The following is a 27,274-nucleotide window of genomic DNA, read 5'->3' as shown; positions in this document are numbered from 1 at the left end:
AAGTAGTACGCCTATAGTATATTGTTGTTGTAAAATAAAAACGAGCAGCAAACGCCATGTTAATCAGTAATTTTACACATGATAAAAACGTGCACTTAATTTGCTTGGAAAATACTTGCGACTATGGCAGTCATAAAAAAATTATTTTACTTAAACTGTTCGTTAAATAAAATGTGTTGCTGTTATTGAAAGTATGCTACCGTGTTCTTTATTACAGTTCATTGAACTTCATCTTTCATTCTTTCATTTAAATAGCCTTTACGGTGTCAGTAATTACTGTGTTGCTAATTTCTGATTTGGGAGTGATTTGTGATTTGGGAGTGCCCCCTTCCTCCGAAGCTTCGACTATTCGGTGTTGATTACTACCGAAGCTTCGAAGCTCAAAAAATGGTATTCGGACCAGCCCTAATATACAGTAGTTTGACATGAGCACAACTGAAATGTATAGCGGAGGACACAGACTCAGCCACTGCGGAGAAAGTGCATTATCCAATTTGTTCTAAACGTGACAAGCTTTATATTAAGGGCTTTAAAAAAACTCGTAAGATATATATATAGTATAGTTTGAAGCGGCTCTGACAAATGCTACGTGTGCCGCTGACAGACTCTTACTTGAGATGTTTAATGTGTTTGAGATGAGCTGTTTTCCTTAATTCATAACTTACATTTTACAGGTTTATTCTCCATCTGAAAATGTTAGAAAGTCATGGGAATATTTCCATTTTGCTGTTAGGAGTGCACGAGGCGTCGTCTTCGCTAATCTCCGCTACACTTCACAGACTTCTGTGAACAAGCGCTGCCATGTGCATGCACGCCAAACAGACACGCAATGTAATAGGAGCGCAATAATTTTTACTAAAAGATATATTTCGCTGAAATATTTGTAGTTGGACAATGTGACATGCAGAATTTTAAACCTACGAGTAAGTGTATTTTTATGATAGCACGAACTGTAAAGTGACTGTAATGGGGTAATCAAAATAGCCTAATACATGGCTATTACGATGTGGAAATATTTGCGTAATGCCACCCAAATGTTCACGCAAAGAAAGAAGGCGTGGTTTCAGTAACCACAGTAGTGTTGATGCAGCCATATCAGAGAAACACTGTATTTTTTGGAAAAAATACTTTATTTGGCCTTCTGAAAGTAGATGCAGTTAGGAATCATTACGATTATTTACAACAGAACAGCACGACAGATGTTCGAATTTGTGCAATGCATTTTATGGACAACAGTTTTGTGAACCTAGGAGAGTACAAGGCTGGCTGTGCAAAGGCTTTCGAAAAAAAAAAAAGAGGGTCAATTCTTACTTTGCTATGACAATCTGGCGCTTCTGAATCAGCGACTGTAAGTATGTTTTGTTATTAGTTTAAGTATTTGCTATTGACTGTTCAAATGCGGAGTTTGCGCCGTGTAGAGTATCGCGTTGTGTGTGTGTGTGTGAGAGAGAGAGAGATAGGGTTACATTACAGTGGAGTCAGCTGTCTTAATCGCAGCTTGTGTACTGCAAATACACACGAGCATCATCACTGTGTCTGTCATGCGACTCTGTTCCTCTTTCGGGCTTGAACTGGTGGTAAAACTAAGGACATTATTAACTGTCTACATTTATTTTGAAAGCTCGATTATGAAAATCTTACATTTACGACGCGTGCTTGTGGTGTTCGGCCAATCACAATGCACTGGGTCAGCTGGCCAATCAGAGCAGACTGTGCTTGTTGGAAGGAGGGGCTTTGTAGAAAATAACAAATTTGAGAGAGGCGGGACATAGAGGAGCTACAATAATGTACAGTATTTGAAAAATAATGTGCTTTTTTTAACATTAAAGCATGTCAACATATTTTGTTACACCAAATACACAAAATAATGATCTTTAAAATAGCATCATATGACCCCTTTAAGTTAGTGAAAAAAAAATATGCTGTGGTTCTTTCTATTCAGGATTCTTTAAATATGAAGTTTACATTTTTTAAAAGAACAGCATTTATTAATTGAATTTTTTGCAACAATGTAAAAGTCTGTACTTTCACTTTTAATTGTTTTATTGCATTCTTGCTCAATGCTTTGATATTGATCTTGAGATTTTCTAAAGGTTACATTGAATATTGTTCAATTAAATTGTTTTAAAAAAATTAACTTTTAAAAAATAATCCAATATGGCAAACTTAATTTTGTGTAAAATAGGATAAATCAGCAGGCACATTTATATATTCAGTATAAAATACCAATATATTTTGCTTCTCTAGTTTTAAATTCTTAAAGGGGTCATCGGATGCAAAATTCACTTTACAAGTTGTTTGAACACAAATGTTTGTTGGAAGTGTGTGTACACATCCACCCTATAATGATAAAAATCCACCCAGTGTTTTTTTTTAAATCCCTGTTTTAATGAAAAGTAAAATCCCGCACACTATCAGTCCATGCTAAATATAGAAATTTATTACAGGAACCAGCAACATTTCAGTCTATTGATCATCATCAAGCATGACATATTCGGTCAATAGTTGCTGGTTCCTGTAATAAATTTCTATATTTAGCATGGACTGATAGTGTGCGGGATTTTACTTTTCATTAATTGGATTCGTTGTTGGAATATTTCTCCTACATACCTATCAGTTTCTCAGGTGTGCTGAGTTCGTGTTGATTTAAATCCCTGTTTTAAAATCCCCTCTCTCAAATCAGGCTGTTCTGAGGTTCCTGTCAGAATGATGTAGTTCTGTACAGGTCCCTCCCACAATATTTGATTGACAGGGCCATCTTACCTTAGACCTTAGATCATCCATCTGCCATTGAGTCGACTCCAGTGCAGGGGAAGACAAGATGTGTCCGATTAAGCGATTGCGGCGTTTTGTTGTTGGATGTAATAATGAATATAGGATTAACGCAGAGGATTAAGGTTACTTTCGTTTTGAAGGGAATGCGCCGATCTCCGATCTGTCTAAATGGGTCTGTTCACCCGAATCATTTGTGATCCAGCTTTATCTACAGAAGTGAGTATAAGGGTTTTTAATGAATCTTTGCAAATCGCCTTTCATGATAACGTGCTAGTTTCGCGGCTGAAGTTTAAAGTTTGCTCGTCACTCCATGGAAGAGAGGGGTGGGGTCAGCAGATCTCATTAGCATTTAAAGCAACATAGACAAAAAAAACGGCTTGCTGAAAACAGTGCTGATTTTGACAGGGGGAAAAAGGTGTTTTTTACACTACCATTGAGAAATTTTAACCAAAGTATGTTATAGACATTTCATTAAGACCCTAAAGAATCATATCAACTTGTGGAAAATGGGCATCTGATGACTCCTTTAAGTTAGAATGTAAGAATAACAATTTCACTGCTTAACCCTGCATTCCTTGCACTTTATCTTTATTGCAGGGGCTTCAGAAGAGTCCCGGTTCATATTCAGCAGGTCCCAATGGCGAGCAGCCTTTCTCTTCCGCTGGGACGTCCCAGCCTACCCCGGCAGCCGGCACTGGCGTTCCAAATCAGGTCGGATGTTCGGCCACAGCCAGCGACACGTTAGCGCAGGAGGCCAGTCACAATCACCTCCCCTCCCCTAGCTCTCCTCACTCTGCTACCTCAGGTGGACAGCAAGGCATGGTGCACACCAAAGAGAGCAAGCCTTCAGGAAACGGGCATTCCGCAGGGACGCCTAACAGCACTGCCACTGCAGAAGGACTGCCTAATCACGTCCATCAGGGCCAGGCAGACGCTGCTGGGGCGAAACCCTGCTCACCAGGTGTACTTAGTTCAGACAATCCTCAGCTCTCTGCCTTGTTGATTGGAAAAGCCAATGATAGTAATAATAGTAATGGCAGTGGGTTGACGGCTGCCGGCACAAAGGTTAACAACGTTCACCCGAGTCTGCACCAGGGGCTTAAGGCGCAGGAGAACTCGGTGGCCTCCTCCCCGTCTTCTGCCATGTCTACGGCCACACCCTCACCCAAATCAGCAGACCATCACAGCACTCAGAACAGTCTTAACAGCCTTAACAGCCCCACGCTCAATGGCAAAGGTCTGGAGGACTCTCAGAGCCCCTTGAAGGTGGCATCTCCGCTGATTTGTCATAAACCCAAGCCTCCCTCGTTCGCCCCCTGGTCTTCTGTCTCCATCTACCCCAGCTCCAGTGACGTGCTCAAAGCATGCAGGTGAGTTAATCATTCCTGTATGCACTTGGGCCTAGTTGTGCAGAATTCCAAACAGATTTCTTGACGGGTTTTGTGCTGTTTCTTTTTTTTTTTTGGTTATGGTTATACCAAGCCACCTTAATAGGATTATAAGCTTTTTGTGTGTGTGTGTGTGTGTGTGCATATAAATTACATGGCTAGACCATATTATCACCTTTTCTGTTATAATACAAATCCATCCTAGTTGATTTGGTTTAAATCTGCTGTAAAATGGTTTAGGCTGATGATTTGATGTATTGTTTTGATTTGTGCTAGAAAGAGATTTGCAGTGGTGAGCTGTTAATTATTTGGAAGGTAGTTACTTGTTGATATTGGAAGGTAAATACTTGATTAGTGTTATATTTCTTAGGGGTGGGAATCGCAGGGTACGCACGATACAGCGATTCTGCGATAATCAATATATTTCTAGAAAATCCTATGATACATCACGATATCTAACAAAATGCCTGTGAAAAGGTTAAGTGCAAGTTTTCTTTCTTTATTCAAGTCCAAACTGTTAGAAAACGGCAAAAAAAGTTCTGTAAATCAATTTTAACATGTTGAGTAGGCTAAATTAATAATTTTGTTCTTGGACTTATTAAAAGCTTACACTTTTATTTTTTTGTGTAAACAAACATTTAACTGCTTATCAAACAGAAAAAAAATACTAGATAGATCGATATAATATAAACCTGGTACATTTCAAAATTTACCTGGAGTGCTTCTCAACCTTTCTACTCCTCTCATAATAAAAACGGAGCCCCACACGAAGAAATAGCCGTTCACATCACGTCTTTTGTGCGCTCAGCTTCGTTATTTCAAATGTAGATCCGCGGCAAGCACACGCTGCACGCTTCTGCGCCGTATTGTGGCTCTGACAAAGTTTTGTTTCGTCCTCTATGTTGTAGGTGCACATTTATGTTTCTGCCAATCGGTGCCCACTGTTCACACTGCATAACGCGCACTTGTAATATCTGAGAGAGAGAGGGAGAGCATCTAGTTTTGTTCACATAAAACTGGACGCACCGGCGGCACTCTCTCTCTCTCTCTCTCTCTCTCTCTCTCACTCATGTAGTGAGGGAAATCCACCTGCGTTCCAAGCGGAGAGGTTAGCCTACTCATGAACTGAATATGCGCTCTGCAATAATAACATGGTCCATGCTGATAGCTATTTTTGGGGCAGTTTTCATCTCCATAAATATATATATATATATATTAGTGTTGTCATGGTACCAAAATTTCAGTATTCGGTACCGATACCAGTCAAAATCCACGGTTCTCGGTACCAATTTCGGTACCACATGCTAATTAAAAAAAACACACTATTTTTAATAAAGTCAAACAAAAATAAAAATGTACAAAAATCAATGCCATTCTTTATACTTTATTTAAATTGTGTTTCAAGTTTTTCCGCAAGTAATAAAAGTATGAAAAACAGTAAACAAGTTTCACCCAAATTTAATTTGTCTTTTAATTAATTAAATTGAAACGCATTGTATTGTTTTGGTAAATAAAGGGATTTACTATTAAAATTAAAATATGGAAGAAATATTGTGAAAATTTTTAAATAAATTTATATAATATATATATATATATATATATATATATATATATATATATATATATATATATATATATATATATATATATATATATATATATATATATATATATATAAAAAATTATATTTCTGGCACAATGTCTTTAAGATGAACTTTTATTTTGACGGGTTGCCGTGAATACCTTTACATTTCTGTGTAGCTATATGATATGACGCTGGTTTTACTCAATGAAACGGTAAAATGACTCTCAGAGCAGTTCTGTAGATGTTGTTTATGTATTTATGTCCTCATTGAGATGGCAGATGATGAATCACCGCGAGCATCGGGCGCGCTTCAGTGTATGAAGTAAAAAAAAGAAAAAACCGCGCGTCTCTGCCATTCATTCACTCACACAGAGACTCGCAGAACATGCGGGATTCATATTTGAATCGACTTTTGCAGCTTAATATTTACAGATACTAGTCCACGTCGCGATTTGATTTAAGTGCAATGACCTACTTTTGATTAATTCATCCAAACTTTGACAAACTCCGTGACATTCCGTGCTAAACTGTAAATTCCGTTTTTATAACTGGATTCCGTCTGCGTTTTCTGTATCGCGGAAATCATCGGGCCGTACGTGTCAAGAACCGGGTTGACCGGGTACTCGGTACCACCGGTACTTAAAAAAACCTGGTACCGTGACGTTTTCACTTTTTTAGTACCGACTTGGTACCGAAGTACCGGGTCTTTTGACAACACTAAAATATATATATATATATATATAAAAAAATACAGTGGCTGGAAATCTGTTTATCCTTCGGTTCCTCGTGCTTCCCCATCTTCATAGAGAAAGCGGTTCATGGAACTTGCTCAGAGTCTGAGCTCTTTTGGAAAGATGGAAATGGTGCGGCTGCGATTTCTATGCGTTTTTAGACACTGTGAACAGGGAAATCTATTTAGAGCACCTTATTGTATGAATTAAAATATCGATATTTGGCACCAGATATCGATTCTCGTATCACATGGAGAAGGATGGCGATTATATCGCCATATCGAGTTAATGTCACACCCCTAGTCATGGGACGTGTCTACTAACTATGTTAGGGTTGTGTCTGTAAAATATACAGCTGTGTGTGGTTCTCTTCTAGATGGTCTTTGATTACTTTCAGTATGCTGCCAACATAGTAGTTATATATGTACACTACTGTTTAAAAGTTTGGGGTCAGTATGTTTTTTTGATTAGCAAAAATGTATACTTCTATTCAGTGAGGATGCACTAAATTGAGCAAAAGTAACAGTAAAGACATTTATAATAATGCAAACGTTTCTTTTTGAACTTTCTATTCAAAGAATCTTGGAGAAAAAAATGTATCAAGGTTTCAGCAGAAATATTGTGCAGTGCAAGTTTTCAAAATTGATAATTATTAATGTTTTGTGACACTAAATACATTAAAACAACAGTATTGTACAATATTAAAGCTTTTATTTTATTTTTGATCAAGTAAATGTAGCCTTAAATGACATTTAAAAAACAGCAGTGTATGCACAGGTTTGTTTATTCATCATTTATTTTTTTTATTGGAGTGCTGATTTCATATGTACAGATTTGTTTGTGTGTATTGGAGTGCTAATTTCATATGCATTTGTTAACCCATCTAGTGCCTAGTAGTAAGAAAAACTGATAAATCCCTGCTGGCAAAATATTGTTTTATGCTGCAGCATGTAAAAAAAAAAAAGAAGCTATTCCATCACTAATAATGACAGCAAAAGTGCCACAACTACCCAACAACACAGAGACTAAAGCCCTATTCGGACTGGATTAGTTTTACAAGGGTAGATGGAGTAATGTTAATTTACCACAGGACGCCTGTAATATTAATGGCCAATTCGCACGGGATAAGAAATCTCAGTAAAACTACCAGAAGTGGGAGGAGTAACTCGATGTACGCACCGCCGTCACCTCCCTGTCGTCATGTGTGTGCTACATCCATCGATTTATTAATTAAATTATGATTGGATTCTGTTTGCAATAGACACTTACCTAAAGCTAACAGAAGTTTTGTGTCTCTAACAAGTGCTTTCGACCTTCTTTTTGATCTGAATGGTATGCATTGTCATATGCAGAAAACATTCGAAGTTTGCCACAGACTTGTCCCACCGCCTACAACGCAACTGTTTCTTCAAACGCGGAAAACTACTTTTAAATAGGAAATTACGGCTGGTCTATTCGCACGGGATTAGTATTATCTGAGGTAATTATTTTGGACCTTTTTACAGAAGGTGAAAGTCACTGTAATCTTTACTGACATCGTCCGTAATGATTACTGAGATGGCACATTCGGACGGGACTAATCACTGAGAAGCTCTGGAAAAAATTACTTTACCCCACCTCTCCATGTAAAACTAATCCCGTCCGAATAGGGCTTAAGCTGCAGAAAATGTCAGGCAGTGTCCAAGTTGTCAGTTTTCACAATCACCAAGGTTCCGCTTCCAAACAAAAGCCAGCATGACTACGCTCCAGCCTCACAGCTGTAATTATTTAGAGAAATTTTAGTTACTGAACTTTTGACCCTCTGCCATGTTGTTTAATGTGGGACGTTTCCTCAGTGCTTACAGTCTTATTACACTGTTTGTTTTGACTGGAATGGCTGTTGATGGGGAAGAACATTGCCAGTATGTCTCTCCGTCTCTAGTGATCTGGCTGATGGCTCCACCTGTGTCTAGAAAGCAACAGCACATGTACTGACCCTCAATGTCCCTGTCAAGTTGATGAGAATACATCAGAGATTACAATCTTCACAGTAGCATGCAGTCAATTCAAATGAGATTTGGATAATATAAATTATGTATATTCTATTCTGTTCTGTTACAAACAGCCATTTGGGCATGTGCTGATAAATATCTCATGAAAATTATTTTGCAGAAACCTGGGGAAGAATGGTTTGTCCAGTAACAGCATCTTGCTGGACAAGTGTCCCCCTCCACGGTTACCACCTGCACCCTTCCCTCCTCTGCCAAAGGACAAGCTCAATCCTCCCACCCCTAGTATTTATGTGAGTAAAACATCCATCATCTGACACGGTGCAGCCTGGTTGCTCTTTATCTACTCTTTCTAGTATTACAGCCGTCATGCTATTTACAAGTCAAAATACAAGGCAAAAAGGTCCAATTGCACCGATTAAAGGCATTTGTTGCTATGGAAAAGAAGTCAACTTTGTTTGACCTTAATTTATGCTTGCAATATTACACCCCCCTTTTTTTTTTTTTAATTCCAAGCTTTTATTTTCTCCAGTCAAATAAACCTACTTTTTAAATCTTTGGCAGCTGGAGAACAAGAGGGATGCTTTCTTTCCGCCGCTACACCAGTTCTGCACAAACGCAGCCAACCCCGTTACAGTGATCCGTGGCCTGGCTGGAGCACTCAAGTTAGGTGAGAGTGTGTTTCTGGGCGCTTGTGCACATTTGAGTGCTTGCCAAAGCACTGTGTATGTGTGAACGCTGATCTGTTTTCTGTATTTTAATTTACCATTTTATGGGTTTTGTTGCATATTAGCACCTTTGTTTAAATGATTATGTTGTAGTTTTGTGAGCACTCAGTCAGGAGACATTTAACTAGCAAGAAGTGAGTTTTGGCACACGTTTCAGGATGACTTGGGTGTAAATGACAACAGCACCATCTGCATGTTGAAAGTGGCATTACATGGGAGCATCCCCACCACAGAAAAAAACAGCAGTAGGGTTCTTCTTAAATTGAGTTTTTATGTACCTTTTATGTACCTGCTCTTCAAACCTCATAAATGACATGGAATATATACTTTTGCTTTCAGATGGGCACTAATGGTCACCGTTCTACAGAAAGTAGAAGTATTTTAGGGGAAATTGACATTAAATTTTAAATTTATATTCTGACTGATATTGTATGCTTGTTATTGTGTGTGTGTGTGTATATATATGTATATGTATGTATGTATGTATGTATGTTGGTACATAATATTTATTTTTTTCCATCATTACTGTCTGACAAGTTGCTGTTTGGGAAAATTGGGCCATTTGGACAAAATGTGTATACTGCCTGTCATGTCAAATGGCAAAAAAGTGTTGTTTGTCCATATTTTTGTACATATGGCCTCAGTCTATGCTTAAGGTTTTGGTATGTTAACCTCATATTCATGTTAGAGTTGTAGAAATGGTGTGGCAGTTTGGTTGCATTCGTCAGTGTAATGATGGTTTATATGCAGGTGGCCTAAATTCGATTCCAGCACTTTTTTTTCCCCTCCCGATGTCTTTTGTTGCTAATTTAAAAATTCTCATAAAAACATTCTCTCCAAAACCATACCTTAAACATGCAAAAAAGTAATCCCCTTTTTGAAATTATTATTGTTGTTGTTAATAATTAAATATTTAATTATTAAACATATTAACATATTAACATTATTTAACATAATACATTTATTTCAGTTTTTACCCTTTGTTTTCATCAGTTGACATTTTGGTGTCTTTCTCTTCATGTTAGACCTAGGATTGTTCTCTACTAAGACTCTGGTGGAGGCCAACCCAGAGCACCTGGTGGAGGTGAGGACTCAGTTATCTCAGCCCACTGATGAGAACTGGGATGTGACGGGAAGCAGAAAGATGTGGCGATTTGAAAGCAGCCGGTCTCACACCACCATCGCCAGATACGCTCAGTACCAGGCCTCGTCTTTCCAGGAATCATTGCGGGTGAGTTGTCATAATTCCCACATTAAGAAAAAACATGCAATCCCAAGATGTCGGGAGATTAGCTTAATATTTTAGTACTGGATTCAGTTTAATGTGGATATTTTGTTTGGAACAAACATTTTTTCAACTCTACTTAAAAATAATTGCCACAATTTTCCACTCTTGATTGTCCATTGGCTCAGTACTGGGGACAGCATGTCAACAATCCATATTTCCTCCTCATGAAGAGTTTGCTGTTGATACTGTGAAACACTTCATGATTGGTGCTTGGAGTCTAATGGCTGCTTTTTCACTTTTTTTTTTTATCTAACAGGAGGAAAATGAAAAGAAAGGGCAGAAAGACCACTCAGACACAGAATCTGCTCCATCAGAAAAGTAAGTCCATGTTCAATTGAAGTCTAAATGTTTTAAAGACTTTTGACAGAACCATAGTCTGTAACTGGAGCCTGTGTTTTGTTTCAGTGTGGTCCACAGAAGAAGAGGTCCCTTTAAGCACATCAAGTTTGGGACCAACATTGACTTGTCAGATGAGAAAAAGTAAGTGCTCACTGGCTTTTTTCGCCTTCTAAGCATTCAAGCACAAAACATCTAATATGCAATACAAAGTTGCAGATCTGCTTGTGCATTAAAGGATTAGTTCACTCCAGAATTAAAATTTCCTGATAATTTACTCACCCGCATGTCATCCAAGATGTTCATGTCTTTTGTTCTTCAGTCAAAAAGAAATGAAGGTTTTTGAGGAAAATATTCCAGGATTTTTCTCCATAAAGGACTTTATATGGACTTTAATGGTGGCCAATGGGTTGAAGGTCCAGAATACAGTTTCGATGCATCTTCAAAGTGCTCTACACGATCCCAGCTGAGGAATAAAGGTCTTATCTAGTGACATTTTCTAAAAGAAATAAACATTTATATACTTTTTAATCACAAATGCTCATCTTTGAACTAGCTACGCGATGCACGTCCACAACTTCACGCATTACATAATCACGTTGGAAAGGTCACAGTTTTTCATAGTGGTTAAAAAGTGCATAATTTTTTTTGTTTTCTTTAGAAAATTACTGATTGTTTCACTAGATAAGACCCTTATTCCTATCGTGTAGAGCCCTTTGAAGCAGCACCGAACCTGCAATTTGGAGCTTCTAAACAAAATCCTGTAATGTTTTCCTCAAAAACCTTAATTTCTTAATTTTGACCAAAGAAAGAAAGACATTAACATCTTGGATTTTAATTCTTGAGTGAACTAATCCTTTAAAGTCCCAAAGTCAGAAGCAACTTTTTTTTTTTTTTTTGCAAAATGCATTTGCAGGCACAACATTTGGTTGTAAAATTGCAGATATAGGCACAACTGTGGCGAGCATCGGTAAGGCCAGTATGACAGTGTATATACTATCTAAGCACAATACTAAGCAGAATACTATCAAAAACAGTAACAATTATTACATTTACATTTGGTCATTTAGCAGACGCTTTTATCCAAAGCAACTTACAAATAAGGACAATAGAAGCAATAAAAACCAAACATTACAGTTTACATAACACTACAGTTTAACCTTCATGTTGTTCCAGTCGTTTTGACCCTCTTTAGATTTTCATTTTCCTAAAAATGCTAGTCATTGTTAATACATTGGACTAAACTTACTGACTCTGAGGTGAATAAGCTTAGATCAGTGAGGCCCACGACCAATCCTAATTGAAAGAAAACAAGTTGACAAAAAGATTGAATCCAAGATTTGGTGATAATTTGTGATGAGACATTTGCAAGCAATTTTTAAAAGGCCTGTCATTTTTGACGAGTAACACTAAATTGGGTAAAGGATTTTCAGCACAAAGGTTAAAATAGACTTTTTCTATTTTTAGACATTTTAAAATTTAACATTTTAGCTGTGATAGTAGACTGGAGTGTTGAATAGAGCTTCCTAATGTGCTAATTTTGTAATTGAGAAAGTTTCTTATTACTTTTCTTGGTAAATATGAGAAATCTTTCTTAGCAGAAAATGATTGCAGCTTCAAGAAGTGTGGAACAGCTACAGTGCCGTTTTCTGAAGTGTTGATTACACTTTTATTTCTTGTAAATTTTGTCATTTATTTATAATAGAAATAGTTACAATAATTTATAACAAATGTCTTTGCAGTAATTCTTGAATTCTAGGATAATAGTCACCTAGCAGAATCTGAAATAACTGTAATCATTTAAACACTTGTTTCTTTAATGGTCAAATGTCCTTTATAAAAGCAGTAAGCCACTTGAGTTCATGAAGTGTTTTTTACCATGGTGAAAAGGCACTCCGCTTCATGTTGTTTAACAACCTTTAACAGTAATAAAATCACTTTAATGCATGCCTCATGTGGTTTAGTGCTTCATCAAGATGCTCTAGAAGAGAGTTTAATTGAAGTCTGAAGGAGGATTGAGAGTGTTAAATGGGCCTTTTCAGACCTCAGTGTTCAGACAGACTCCTAGAGTTATGATGGAACAGGGGACATGTTAGGTCACTGCATCTGACCTCTTCACCCTGTGGCTTTGCAGGTGGAAGCTGCAGCTGGCTGAGTTGAGTAAGCTGCCTGCCTTCGTGCGGGTGGTGTCTGCAGGGAATCTGCTCAGTCATGTGGGCCACACCATTCTCGGCATGAACACAGTCCAGCTCTACATGAAGGTCCCAGGCAGCAGGACACCAGGTCAGCTTATTGGCATGCAAGCACATGCACATCTCGCCGTGCTTTACCGAGACATTGCTCAAATACAGACGTTACAGAGTTGAAAGTCGGGATGTTAATAAAAACTATTTCTTTTTTCCATTCAGGTCATCAAGAAAATAACAACTTCTGCTCTGTGAACATTAACATCGGCCCTGGAGATTGTGAATGGTTTGCTGTTCCTGAGCTGTACTGGGGTGTCATGAATGACTTCTGTGAAAAGTAAGCACAATCAAAAATGCTTTAATTCTGCTGAAACACCCAATTTTGTGTTTTACCGCAAATTTAGGATAAAATATGAATTTAAGCATGTTTGTAAGTCTATGTCTTACTGACTGACATATTCTTTATGCAGGAATAATATAAATTACCTAATGGGCTCATGGTGGCCAAATCTAGAGGACTTGTATGAGGCCAATGTTCCAGTGTATCGCTTTATCCAGCGACCAGGTGATCTGGTCTGGCTCAATACAGGCACTGTGCATTGGGTTCAGGCTATTGGCTGGTGCAACAACATTGCCTGGAATGTAGGACCACTCACTGGTAAATATGTCAAATTGCTTATTACTGATATTGGACCACCAGGGGCCAAAACGGGCAAAATGAAAATATGTGCACACCGTATGGACACTCTAGACCAGGGGCCTCATGTATAAACATACGCACAAAACGGGCATAGAAATGTGCGTACGCAATTTCCCACGTACATAAACTTGGCGTAAATATGTGCACACTGTACAGGAACTCAAGACCGTGCGTACGCACTCTTTTACTGGCGTAATAGCGAATTAATGATTTCGGACTCTCTTTTCCTTTCAATATACACATTTAGATTAAATATTCTGCTGATTAATGGAGTTAAGCATTGACATTACATAGTCATTATTCAAAAAAATGTTATTTGAGTGAATTTGTATTTGTAGTGAATGTGCTGTTTTTTGATCACTTTTCTTGTTACATGCTGTTTTAATGACAGCACAGTAATGTTTCTTTAAACTGCAGATCTCATGTTAAGAGAAAATATTTTTAGCAAAAACATCAACGATATGTGCGCTTACTTCGATATTGTGGCAGACACTGCTGGATTCGGTGGTCGAACGGTCCATTGGCAAGTTTAAATGGGTCCGATTATATTAGCCTACTGCACAACCAGGCTGCACGGAGGTGTTTATTTCGTGTGAAGGCAGACTTCTTTTGCGATCTTCAGAACATTATGAAAATAGCATTGTGATTGAAGGATAGAATCTGAAGCAAGCGGTAAGATTTGCACATTTCTTCTTTTTTTTTTTTTTATAATATTTTGTCAGTGAAGCTGCGTCAGACAATTATGTACACACACCGTAGCCTATTTCTGATTCTACTATAGCCTATTTAAATATCCTAAAATATCTGATTTGTTTAAAACAATTATATACTGCTTTGGCCTGTGGAAAAGAAAGAGATCCATTCTATTCTAAAAAGATTCTCTGAGAAGTATTTTATACAATTTTGTTTTTATACTATTTCATTTTGATATATTTATTCGAAAACCAGACAAGGACAGTGAATGATTTTTAGCAATGTAATGTACCGTACAAATAGCATTTTTAGTCCGCATGTCATTTAACTAACGTTTTGTACCTTTGACGGTGTTAAACTTGGTGTCACGTGGATGGGAATATGCATGGAAATGATATGCAGATGAGGTTATGCATAGTAAAAGTAGGCATTGTAAGCTCCATATATGGGGATTTTGGGGAGGAGACACATGTACGCACAATCTTCAGGGATTTATAAAATGATTTTTGCGCAGGTTCTGGCGCAGAATCTAGTTTTTCTGCATATGTACACTTTTAAGATGAAATCTACGGAAAGTTTTATACATGAGGCCCCAGGGGTCTTCAACTAAAATGGCTTGAGGGCCAGTAATGAACTCTTCTCACCAGCCGAGGTCCGGAAAGTTATATATAAAAACAATTGATGGTTTTTGCCAGACCAAGGTATCTGCAGGATATTTTGGCTTAAATTACTTTTACTTTTAGTCATTTAGCAGACGCTTTTATCCAAAGCGACTTACAAATAAGAAAAAGTAACTAAAACTAAAAGTTAAAACTCTATAAATACTATACACACATTTAAGAATATAAAGTAAATAAAAGTGATAAATGCATACAACGACATTACAAAACTAAACATTTAAAGGAAAATTTAAAATAAAGCCAAAAACAATTCAAAATATTAAAACAACAAAAGGTATGAGTATAATAATGATTCTAACATAACACTAAGCCAAACACCAAAAATTAACTGCATATGTGTATGTACACACACATATACACACACACACACACACACACACATAAAACTCAAACTCGGTGTAAAAAAAGAAAACCTATACAGATATAATAAAAAAACGAATAAAACGACAACATTACAACAACTGTAATTAAAACTAAAATGGATAACAAATACAAATCAAACTACATTAGTTTATCAGTAATCCTAAAAAAATAACACTGAGCCAAACACACATGCTAAAAAAACAACAACTTACACATAGTAAGAAATGGTTATAAAAACTGAAACAGACGTGAAACAAGTAGTAGGAAAGAGGCAAAATAAAAGGCGATACTTATATCCTTTGCTGGTGTCCCTGTCCGCTGGAGTCGCACGGTAGAGTCGATGGTCTTTACACTCTTCGGTCTTCACACGAGGAGGCCTTACACAACTGCTGCCGCAGTAAACTAAGATTTTTTTTATACCCATCTAACAAAATTCTAATCCAATTCAGCTGAACACACTTTCCTGTTAATCACAACAAATGGCCAAGCAAGTGCCCGACACTGACAAGGGACGCGATACAGTACGAGACCAAATGTGATTTCAGCACGTCTCCACACAGTTAACAAAACAAGCGTTTCCTAGCAACGACAACTGCACTAAACACTAATGAGACAAGTAAATACACTTACAAGCTGATTTTAACTTCCGCTGATAGACTGCTTCTCTCAATTACTTTACACGGTCTTCTGCTGGCGCTTGAACGCACTTTCCTGTTGATCACAACAAATGGCCAAGCAAGCGCCCAACACTGACAAGGGACGCAATACAGTACGAGACCAAACAAGATTTTTAAGACCTTTTCAAGACCTGCACAAAAAATGTAAAATTAAAATGTCTATAAAAACATGATTTACAGTTCAGATGCAGGTTTTCACAAAAACAGAAGGTTTTATAAAATGATAAACTTCACATTTCAGCCTTTTAAGAGTCAAAAGTATTTTACAGTCTTAATTTTTTTAATTTTTAGAATAGGCTACATTATCTTGTCGATAATCTTGTTGATCTTGTCTAGTCCGCCAGTTAATTATTTAATTATTTTGAGATAATTTTATCAAAGAAGGATACGTATATTTATTTTTAAAAGGCCATGAATAAAATACTTGAAAAAAGCCAGCATACTCTCAACAATTGTTAGCTTGGCATTGAAAATGGTTAACATGTGACCGAAACGTTTGCCTTGTTTTTTTTCAGTGTAAATTGCTTACACTGCTTTCATCTCGCTTGTTACTTTTGATTTTTGAGAGTGGGCTTTTTTCAAGTATTTTACTCTTTGGGAAACTTTTTTGGTCTACACAACTCTGTTGGGTTGTTTTGAAGGCGCAGTGAGTCTCCGGCTGTTTTTAAAAGGCCATGAATAAAACCACAACAAAATGCTGTCTTGGTAGGCAGCTCATTTGGTTTTAAACGGTTGTGTGTATCAATTTTGAAGAAGGTGATATTTTACAGTCTTTTAAAGTAAAATATAATAATAAAAGTGAAACACAATATCAGTATATTTGATAAAGCCTTAAACCTTAAGTTAAAATGTAGTTAATCTCTTTGTTAACTGTTCAAAGTGTTTAATTCTTATCTGTTCTTCCTCAGTGCATCAGTACAAGTTAGCTGTGGAACGCTATGAGTGGAACAAACTCCAGAGTGTCAAATCCATCGTTCCCATGATTCACCTCTCTTGGAACATGGCCAGGAACATCAAAGTTTCAGACCACAAACTCTTTGAGATGATCAAGTGAGTTTGCTTCAGCACATTTATGATTGTGGTTCTTTGAGAGGTCAAAAGGATGAAGTTTAGTGTGACTGAGATTTCAAGCAGATTAATGGAAGTGTTAAATAAGGTCTTTTCCTCCTCCTCAGGTATTGTTTGTTGAGGACACTAAAGCAGTGTCAGACGTTGAGGGAGGCGCTTATAGCTGCTGGAAAAGAGCTAGTTTGGCATGGAAGGACCAAGGACGAACCTGCTCACTACTGTAGCATCTGTGAGGTGTGTATTCTTCACCAAAGGTTCTTTAGATTTGAATTGTCTGTAAGTTGTAAATAATAGACAATAGTTTTACACTCGAAATAAATGTTTGCTTTGGCACATTTGTTTGAAATCACATAATCATCACATGAGGTGAAGACTTTAGTCATATCAGTGGGCTAGAAAAAGCTCTTTTTACATTTCTCATAATTGACACATCGGAATGTTTAAAATGGACTTAAAATAATTAAATTCTTTAAATGCATGGGAAAAATCATGAAAATGTCAAGTATTCAAGTGTATTATTTAAAATATTTCTAGTTATGCTCAGCTTTCAAAGTTTTCTTTGGCTAGAAATTTCACTTTGCAAATGTGATCTCTATTTAAAGTGATTTTTGAACATTCTTATCATATAATCACAAACAGTTGGAAGCATCATAAAAAAAATAAGTGGTTGAAGACCCCTGTGTTTGTTCTACACCCCACTCATCATAACCATCATGTTGAGATCACATTGACTATGGATGAAATATGCACGTGATGTTGAATGTTGAAATATATAAACTTTTAGATTCTAGAATTTCTGTCCTAGAAATTTTGTACAAGGCTTTGTGAAGTCAACATTCCAAGTTTTTCTTGACACTTTGTTTACCATTAGGTAATTAATATTATTCATTAGGTAATTTAATATTATAAATAAAATATTTTTACATTTTCACCTGTTTTTTTTTTTTTTTTTTTGCTTTAACCTGGTTTTACCAAAAACGCAAAAATTACATTTAAGGGCTTTTATTTGTTTATATTTCAGTTCATTTTAATAATATTATTTAAATATATTATTACATTTTCATTTGATTGGGGTCTTTTCTATTCATGCACATTTTAATATTTCTTTTTTCTTTCTTTTCTTTTTTTGTGTTATCGCAGGTGGAGGTCTTTGATCTGCTGTTTGTCACCAGTGAGAGTAACTCACGTAAGACATACGTGGTGCACTGCCAGGGCTGTGCTCGGAGATGCTGCCCTAACCTTGAGAACTTTGTGGTTTTAGAGCAGTACAGAATAGAGGACCTCATGCACGTGTATGACCAGTTCACATTAGTAAGTCTCAAAGCCCTTACGCCCTTATTCGTATGATTAATGGTCTCAGGTGGCAAGAAATGGGCATGCTTAATATCCTCTGGCTGTTTCCACAGGCCCCACCTCTGGCCTCCTCCTCAACTTGACGTTAACATTAACGGTTCTTCGGATAACACCCTGGAACGCAACACATCTCTTTCTGATATTCAGGAGACCTGACCCAGTTCCACACCACTGGTTTCTGTAGCAAACCCCACAAGGCTGCTGGTTCTAAGCTGTTTGTCTATGCAACCTTGCCAAGTATGGAGTTCTGGCCCACTGGAGTGAAGTGGGATCGTCTCCATCTTCAGGACTGTTTCAGCTTGTTCAGCACCACTTCTCTTTGAAACACAAACTACAAATAGACTAATTGCTGAGGGAAAATGGTTTTGTGTATATACCACAAATGGCAAAATCACTCAAAACTACTGACTCTTCCTTTTTTATTTTACTGTTGCTTTAATCCTCTTTTTTGGTTTTTGTTTCTTTTGTCATCTTCTGTACTTCATGTACGAGCTAATACATGATTTTCTTTCAATCTTATTTCCTTTAAGTACTACCGTAGCTGGGCTTTTTTGTTCAACATTTTCTTTAGGTAACAAAAAAGAGAAATTTGTAATGTGAATTTATTTTTTTTTTCTTAAAAATATTTTTGTCTTTTTCTTAAGGAAAAAGTTAAGTTGTGGGGGGGGGATAGCCAAGTCACAAAGAAAAATGGGTTGCACATAGACTAAGAAATAAACTTTAATTTGTGTTTTTGTGTTATTTCTAATCTTGTTGTAAATTTACACTATTTATAAATATTTATTGCTTGAAAATATTTGTTGATGGAATGCTGTTATTTTTTTTCAGAGTTCCTGCCATTAAATTTTATGGAGTAATGTCATTTTGAACATTTCTCTTTTTACATTTTCTATACATGAATAAAACCGCTTAGCAAGTATTGTACAGAAACATGAAGATTGATATGGTTTATGGGTTACTAATCAGAGTTGTCTTTGTAATTAAAATATTCTTTTGTGATGAAATTCCTTGTCTCGTCTGTGAGTTATAATATTTTTGCAATTTGAATAGACCAATTTATTTATTTTTTGCATATGTCTCAAGGTTTGTTTTTCAGCTGTGCTTTGATAACATAAAGATCCTTCACTGGATATATACTGATGAGATTACACAGTCCATTTCATTAAAAAAAAACTTAAGTGCTGTATTCCATATTGCCATGCTGCCAGGTTCATACCTTTATGCAGTCAGTAAAGTGCCTTAAATGGATGGTCCCCCTAAAAGTTAAAATTCTGTCATTTACTCAGTCTTATCATTCCAAACCTGTACAACCACCTTCTGCTGAACATAAAATATATTTTGAAGAAGCAAACAAATGGAGACCATTGACTTCCAATGGATGGACGAGAAAAGGAAAAAAAAAACACTTAGTTTTAAATATTTTCTATGTTCCATAGAATAAAGAAAGTCATACCAGTTTGGAAACCATGTGAGGGTGTGTAAAAGTTGACACAATTTTAATTTCTGGGTGAACTATCCCTTTAGGTGGGTAGTTTTGGTCTAGAACCTGTCATTATAGAGGCATTCAGGATACCTGTATCCATAGAGAGCGCTGCATGGCCTTAATGTCTGTAAAATGTTTTTAAGGTTTGGATGGCAGCAATTATTCGTTGGTCAGACTGAGATTGGTCTGCACAGATAGCAAGCGCACTGACGGCTTCTTTGGGAAGAAGACCTGACTGCACATCATTAGGCATGAGCAGATTGTTAATGACATGTTTGCAAAGTAAGATAAAACTCTGTGCGGCTCGAACAGTCTCACATGGAGGAGGTCTCTCACAAGATCCACTGAGACAGGAGAAGACATCGAGGTGTTCTGGTTGCATGTCTTCATCAGGAGGATATCCTGCAGGAAAGAGGACTGTAATGATTTAGGTATAATAACACATGCAGCATGACACATAGCACCAGTGTCCAGTAAAGCTAAATCATAATTTAAAAATTGATCACTTTGATGAATAGAAGACTTGAATTACACTTGAAACATGGATAAAGCAAGTTTGTCTGTGTACATGGTAAAAGCAATGCATATGTGAGTAAGCTAAAACTGACCTTCCTGCAAGTCGATAATCCCTATGGTACTGGCATCCACAATGAAGACCCTGCTATCATCCAAGGTACCAAACATGTCCTCTGAGAGGCTGGTGTAGAAGAGGCTGAACTGGAGGCTGTTGGAGCTCAGGCTCAGGGTGATGTGAAGAAGCTGGTAGGCAATGTCAGCGCGGCGCTCCAGCGGAGAGGAAAACAGGCTCCTGAGGGGTTTGCTCCCTGCCCAGACCATCATCCTTCCACAGGAGCCATGGTAGCGGAGGAAGGGCCAGCCCTCCGTGCCTGGAAACATCTGTGGGCAGAAAAGTCAAAAGTAGGACTGAAAACAGGAAGCAAGGGAGCTCGAGCAGGCAATGCCAGTGTGTACGTTTTCGTGTTCTTTATATAGAGAGCTAGTATTGGAAGGTTGTTTCCTCCACGGAGTGTTAAAAAAAATTTTGCGACTTTTTTCGAGTTTATGTCTCGCAGTTCTGTCTTTTTTCAAGAATCGCAGTTTTGTAATTCTAAGTTTATTTCTGAGTTTTTATCTATCAATACTAATTAATTAAATCAATTACTTGAAATAGCAATGTTTGTAATTATGGTATGCTTTTATTCAATGCTATTCACATTGCATTTTTGTGGCCTGCCCTATACATTTTGATGAGTGATGGCAAGGTTTAAAAGGTCTGCCCCAGCGGTCTAAAAGCGCAAAATGACTGAGATGGCCAATCAGATTAGAGTAGGCGGGGTTTACGGCACAGAAGCAGAGCGCGAATTGTGGCGCGAACGAACCGTCCGCCAGTTAACAGAGAACAGAAAGCGAGGTAAGATTGTAATATTTGACGACTGTTTAACAATAGAAATGTAAACATACTTGACTTTTTTTCTCACACATGGCCGTTCTGAATTGGAATTTCAAATAAGTTGCCTGTCATTTCCGTGATTCGTGTAATTCCTAACTGAATGTTGACGAGGGAAGAAACGTTCTGTTTTGGACATATTATTACGCAGTTACGAGTTAATGTGTGCATATTTTACAATATTATTTCCAAACAGTTCAAAATGATTACTTCCTAACTAGAATTACACCTAGAATTTCCTTCACCATTCTGTTTACACTTTATAAATCAAATTGTGTCCCCCAATGTTCAAGCTGAGTTCATGCATTGGGAATGCCCTGGGAATCGAACCTATGACTTGACGTTGCTAGCTCAATTACAGCACAATGCAATATTCACTTGTTGTGGTTAAAGCATACACCTGTGGCTACTGGGCATGCACACATCAATATAGCATTATTGTAAGGGGTAGGTATAAGGTTGGGGTAGGTGTAGATGTTAATAAAACACAATCGAATAGGTGGACAATTTAATTTATTGTTAGTTTCCAGCCGTAGCTGTATCCCTTTTATCCACAATCACTTATTGTTATACCTGCAGTATGAGAGGTTGTTGATTGACAGCCAGGGTATAAAGAAGTCTGAGCTTGTCCTTTTCACTGAAGTGCTTCATCTGCACGCTTCCCACATCAGTCACTTCAAAGTAACGTCGCACAATGCGGTCCAGCAGCCTCTGAGATGGACAGCGCAGCATCGGGGTGACCAGACCCTAGAAAAGGAATTTTGATTTAAGTTTTCAAATGTGATGTATAGTGTTTCTTCAACTTCGTTCATTTTGAACTTTATTTAAAGCAGAATGGTTTGTTGTGGGGGGGGAATTACCGCTGTAATTTAGAAATGGAACATAAACATAAAAGTGCCCAAAGTTGAAGAAACACCCGTAAAACATAATTTGTTTAAAGTTTGGCTACAAAGGAAGAAATGCACTTGTTACCTTCATCTTTACCAAAGCTTTGCTTTAAGAACCATTGATAATCGAGAAATAATTTGGCACATTGTAAGTGCTAAATTGGCACCTTCTAGTTTTCAGATTAATAACCCTTTGAAATTTAATTGTTCAGACCTTAAATCCTGAGCCACTGCTGACCTCAAATAGACATCAAAATACAGAGACCGAATGCAGACCTTCACCATGCTGGGAAGTAGTAGGTTGGAGTGGACCCAACTCTGGAAGCGTGAAGTGGCCCTGAGGACTGCTTCAATGCTGCAGGATTTCCCTTTGCCTGCTGAGGTGCAAATGCTATTGTCTGATATCTGGTGCAGGTGAGGAGACATCACGTAGGATAGCACCACAGGTCTCCAGCCCGCTGTGCTGTCTGTATAGTTTCCCTCATATGAGCGCACATCTGCTGAGGAGAGATTAGACTGAGCAGTCAGCCATCTTTCAAACCTGCGGTGAAATAATCAGTGTCCACATTAGCTTCCTGCTTTTGCTTTCATTGCTCATGCTCACTCAGATCAATGATTAGATATTGTGAGCTGCACATTTTGAAGACAATTTCGATGTAGAAAAAGGCAGCTTCCTATTGATGTTTTATTTTCCGATGGTATGCGGTGCTCTTGTTTGAATAGCTCTATATATACAAGAAGAAAGTTATTTAACCCTGAATATAGTATATTAGGTCAGTGAAGATGCATATGGAAAAAACAGAACATCTTTACTTCAATATTTGGACATTTGGATACCTTGTTGAATATCTTTAAAACCTCTGCATAAGGACAACGAAAAAAGATTTTTCTGTATTAATAGTAAATATCCTATAGTTTACCTTATTTCATCCTTGAAAAACTTCTTGCAAATGGATGTCCCAATGCAGGCGTTGCATTTATCCAAACCCAAGAAGACTCTTCTGAAGTCAAGTTTCTCTTGGGGTGCTGGTGAGGGGTCTGGAGTACCAAATGCCAATATGAGGTACAATGTCCAGACCTCTGACCATATCCCTGCCATCACTGAATCCTAAACCCCCGAATCACAGCACCATAGTGGCAGCCCCAAAGCCCTCCACACTTAACATGAGCACATTAAACAATGAAGTGGCACCTCTTGAGTGTTAGCTGTAGTAGATCTGTTATATCCCCTGCACTAAACACCTCACTTAGACAGGAAACACATGGTGAACAAAGATAACCCTTGTCGTCATGGTGATACTTCCTCCTGCACACAGCCTAATTTCAAAGCTGTACACGCAAAGGCTGGAAACCCTGTTTTATCCATTGGGTTTTTCTGAAATGGTGATTTTTAAGCCCTGTGTATATGTAAATTATTGATTCCACATACACAACTAATAATGCAATATTAAATTTTAAAGATTGAGTTTTGAAGTTTGTATAAATTAATTTGAATAATTAATATAAAATTATGTCAAAAATATTGGGGGAAAAAAAGCATTATAATGTTTCATATTAAAAAACTGAAGCATAATTGACTGTTTGGTTCAGAATAACGTACTACTATATTACGCGTACTATGTCTGCAGTATGTACACTGTCAGTGTCCACAGTATGACAGACAGTGTTTTTGTAAGGTACAAAACAAATGTTTCAAACAGGCTTCCAACCCTAAAATCATGTCTAATGATCTAGTCTAGAGCAAACAGAGCTAAGCTCTATTTGCTCTAGATCATTAGACACGATCTTACCAAGCAAATATTTAATGTCTAAAGTGTAGAAAAGCAATCATAATTTGAATAATAAAAAGAATGCTTGCTGAATTAAATATGCAATGCAATAAGCTTATGTGACATATAATAGGTACATAATAATAGGCATATAATAATTTTAATAAATAGTAGGCTGTGCAGTAAGCAGTATGGCAGTAAGTATTCGCCTCTGAAAATATTAAGTGTTGGTATTGTGTTGTTGCTATCTATTATTCCACTTTTTTCTTAGACAACTGTGCAATACACAAAACGGGCAATAGATGTCAATCGTGAGACTTGTAAGACTGACTTCTTCTGCGTTTGAAACTGAAAAGTTTATTCCTGTCGCGTTAGTCACGCTAGTGATTCGTCTAGTGCATGTTAAACATGCTTGTGTTTTTTTACTCGCGCTGACTCATAGCTGTATGGAGAACACAGGAGATTATTTAAGATAAAAGGAAAATATCAATATGTGGGAGTGAATTCTGGAAGTTTTCTTTGCTCTAGTCATCCGACCACAGGAAAACATCGTTAAATTATTGTAGGAAGTGGAGTAAATTTAACACAGTCTCCTATTCGAGGCTGTGTGTCAACGATGAATCATTGAAAAACATGAATGGCGGTGAATATTGTTTAACTTTGCCCCAACAAAATAAACAATGTATTAGACATACGTTGTTAAATATTGAAGTTACATGTAATACTAGTCTATATACTTTTAGGTGTTTCCTTCTCCATTTTCGGGATTTATTGTTTTGGATGCTATTCATTACAGTCATTTAACTGACATTTTTACCCAAAATGATTAACAGGCTACAGCAATCTCCCGTTAGTTCATGATATCGATCCTTGTGGTGTTAGAACTTACCACCTTTCTGTACCAGCCCAGATCAAGTACCACTAAAAGTTATTGTAAGGCATAGTTTAAAAAATAAAATAAATGTAATGAATAAACACAATGTCTGTTTGTGCCTAGAAGTAAAGTAAAGCAGTGACCTGCACTGGGAGTGAACGGTTCTTGACTCTATATATAGGGGACATAAATAGTCCACTGCGCGTTTGACTCACCGTGTATTAATCATCAGTGTTTCGGTCGAGTCCCGGGACGAGCGGAAACGGAGTTTTTTTGACTAAGTGACTAAACCAAATCTCACTAAATGAAACGGTTGCACTTGCAAGCTTTCCTATGACAAATAAAGACCTCATGGTTGCATAAACCTGTGCCAAATTTATTGTAGACAATATGGTATCCATTAAAGACAATAAGTTCTTAATAATTTGATTGCCTAATTATAATTTATTAGCCTATAGTAGGCCATAGGCTATTTAATCTACTTTTGCAAACCCAATGTATCAGTCCTCGTCATAATTCTGTACTCACTACGGTTATTGTTAATAATAGAGACTATATGTGGCTAGTGTTATCAGCACTAATAAAAAATGACAAAAATATTCCAAACTATATGAATTAGATGCCATATTAATTATTATTCACTATAGCGATGGTATGCTTGATAAATCTATGCCAAGGTAAATTGTACTGTGTTTTTACTGTGTAAATATGCATCTTTAAAGCAGATGACCTACATCCCTGACTTCGGAAATGGACTTGTCCGTTATTATGGCCCTAAGCACAAAATTCCCCCAAATACCAGTTGCGTTAGTGTTCGTGCTGATGATCTTACTCATGTGTGGCATCAGATTATATTTCCGCTATTATGTCAAAGTGCACATATTATCATAAACCAAAACGGATTGTAATGTAAATCTTTGCCGCTAGCTATGAATACGGGTTGTGCATTTAAACTAATGACTAACATCATTTAAAATGTGTTTTAAAAAGTTTTAAGGTTTGAAACACCTTCAAGTTCAAGATCAAACTAATTGCAAAATAATTCATACCAAATTAGCATTTCTTTTAAGTAAATACCAATGCTTACAAGATTTTTGAATGTTTGATCGCCGTTGTCATGACACTCGGAGCGCGCCTTCTTTTCTCTGGGCTTTTGTTAATTCCGTATTTGAACTGAAAAAAGAGTTTGAATGGATGTCATTAAACGGTTTGTAGGCTACTAGATTAAAGGCAGAGTTCTCTGGAGAAGTAAATGAAGTTAACAGGTATTTCAATTCATAGGCTATTCGCCTTTCAGACACTGTAAAGAGAACATTGTGGTTTGTCGACATAAAAACCACGCGATGGCGATGTTTACAACTCCAACTGAATTTAGACAGCTGTACAAACAACTAGCAACATGCGAACTGGCTTTGAGGAAATGTGGATGCTTATTCATCGCAATGATATTGCAATTTAATTGTTTGGATCAAAATAAGAATGATGCAGAGTACGTTAGTGCATTAAATGTCATATATATATATTTAAATGATATAAACTATATATATTTTAATGTATTTATTTATAATTTCTGCGATGTGTCATTCATCATCCATGAGTAAACCGACAGGAAGTTTGTGCGGATGATCAAGTTTAACGAGAAGGAATATTTTCAAGCAGCTACACTTAAAGTGCTGTAATTGTTTATGACAGCTTCTTACTGTTCGTAGTACATTGACTCTCTGGTAGTTCAATACTTTTGTAGCACTCGTATTCGGAGAATAATAAAGGGAAACCGGAGTTAGTTTTGACTCATTTTGCTCGATGTACTGAAACATCTCACGATATGTTCATTTTTGAAAGTGAATTTGTCTATAAAAGCATGTTCTAAAGTCTTTGTTGCTCTTGAACGTTTCCATTGGTATTGTCCAGAAAATATGTCTTTAAACGGTCCATTAGTTATTTCAAATAAAACTAACTTATTTGTTTGTTTGCTTTTTAAGATAGCAAAAATGAAATATAACATGCAGAAATATCAGACAATTATTTTGCCCAACAAATAGCCTATTACTGCAATCGATAAAATTATAACACCTAAAACACGTGACAACTTTCCCAACCTGACATTTAGAAAAACTCTCTTGTGCTGAGAACACAGTTCAATCTTATGTTTAAAATGTTAATTTGTTTACCCAACAGCTGTAGTAAAATATGATAACATTGTAATTTTAGTTTGAAGGACATAAAGATATCACAAAGATATTGTAATTTAATAAGGATGTGAGAACTAACCACA

General features: G+C 37.0%; 2 protein-coding genes across 9 annotated transcripts in view; one reads left to right on the top strand and one right to left on the bottom strand.

The window, feature by feature from the left end:
* kdm6a (lysine (K)-specific demethylase 6A) overlaps positions 1-19,149 on the top strand; it is a 69,708-nt gene extending 50,559 nt beyond the window's left edge. For 7 of the 8 annotated variants that reach the window (XM_058786262.1, XM_058786263.1, XM_058786260.1 and 4 more), the window contains 13 exons: positions 3,373-4,145; positions 8,631-8,760; positions 9,032-9,137; positions 10,221-10,426; positions 10,740-10,801; positions 10,889-10,963; positions 12,954-13,102; positions 13,228-13,342; positions 13,476-13,663; positions 17,027-17,168; positions 17,294-17,420; positions 18,327-18,497; positions 18,593-19,149. In XM_058786262.1, the coding sequence (XP_058642245.1) occupies positions 3,373-4,145; positions 8,631-8,760; positions 9,032-9,137; positions 10,221-10,426; positions 10,740-10,801; positions 10,889-10,963; positions 12,954-13,102; positions 13,228-13,342; positions 13,476-13,663; positions 17,027-17,168; positions 17,294-17,420; positions 18,327-18,497; positions 18,593-18,622 (2,274 nt within the window). In that variant the 3' untranslated portion in view covers positions 18,623-19,149. Of the gene's footprint in view, positions 1-3,372; positions 4,146-8,630; positions 8,761-9,031; positions 9,138-10,220; positions 10,427-10,739; positions 10,802-10,888; positions 10,964-12,953; positions 13,103-13,227; positions 13,343-13,475; positions 13,664-17,026; positions 17,173-17,293; positions 17,421-18,326; positions 18,498-18,592 lie in introns of those variants that run through there. The other variant, XM_058786266.1, reaches the window with a different exon arrangement.
* Positions 19,150-19,291: 142 nt separating this feature from the next.
* On the bottom strand, positions 19,292-23,680 carry dipk2b (divergent protein kinase domain 2B). Its single transcript, XM_058786267.1, is given in 6 exon segments — positions 19,292-20,170; positions 20,173-20,424; positions 20,631-20,919; positions 22,043-22,216; positions 22,633-22,897; positions 23,277-23,680. Coding segments are annotated over 6 exon segments (1,251 nt in total). The 5' UTR covers positions 23,456-23,680; the 3' UTR covers positions 19,292-20,078.
* Between the last annotated feature and the right edge of the window lie 3,594 nt (positions 23,681-27,274).

The sequence above is a fragment of the Onychostoma macrolepis genome, chromosome 09 (genome assembly GCF_012432095.1).
Source record: "Onychostoma macrolepis isolate SWU-2019 chromosome 09, ASM1243209v1, whole genome shotgun sequence".
In the NCBI taxonomy this organism is placed as follows: Eukaryota; Metazoa; Chordata; class Actinopteri; order Cypriniformes; family Cyprinidae; genus Onychostoma; species Onychostoma macrolepis.
The sequence above is the reverse complement of the archived record's forward strand: the minus strand, read 5'-3'. Positions and strand labels throughout refer to the sequence as shown.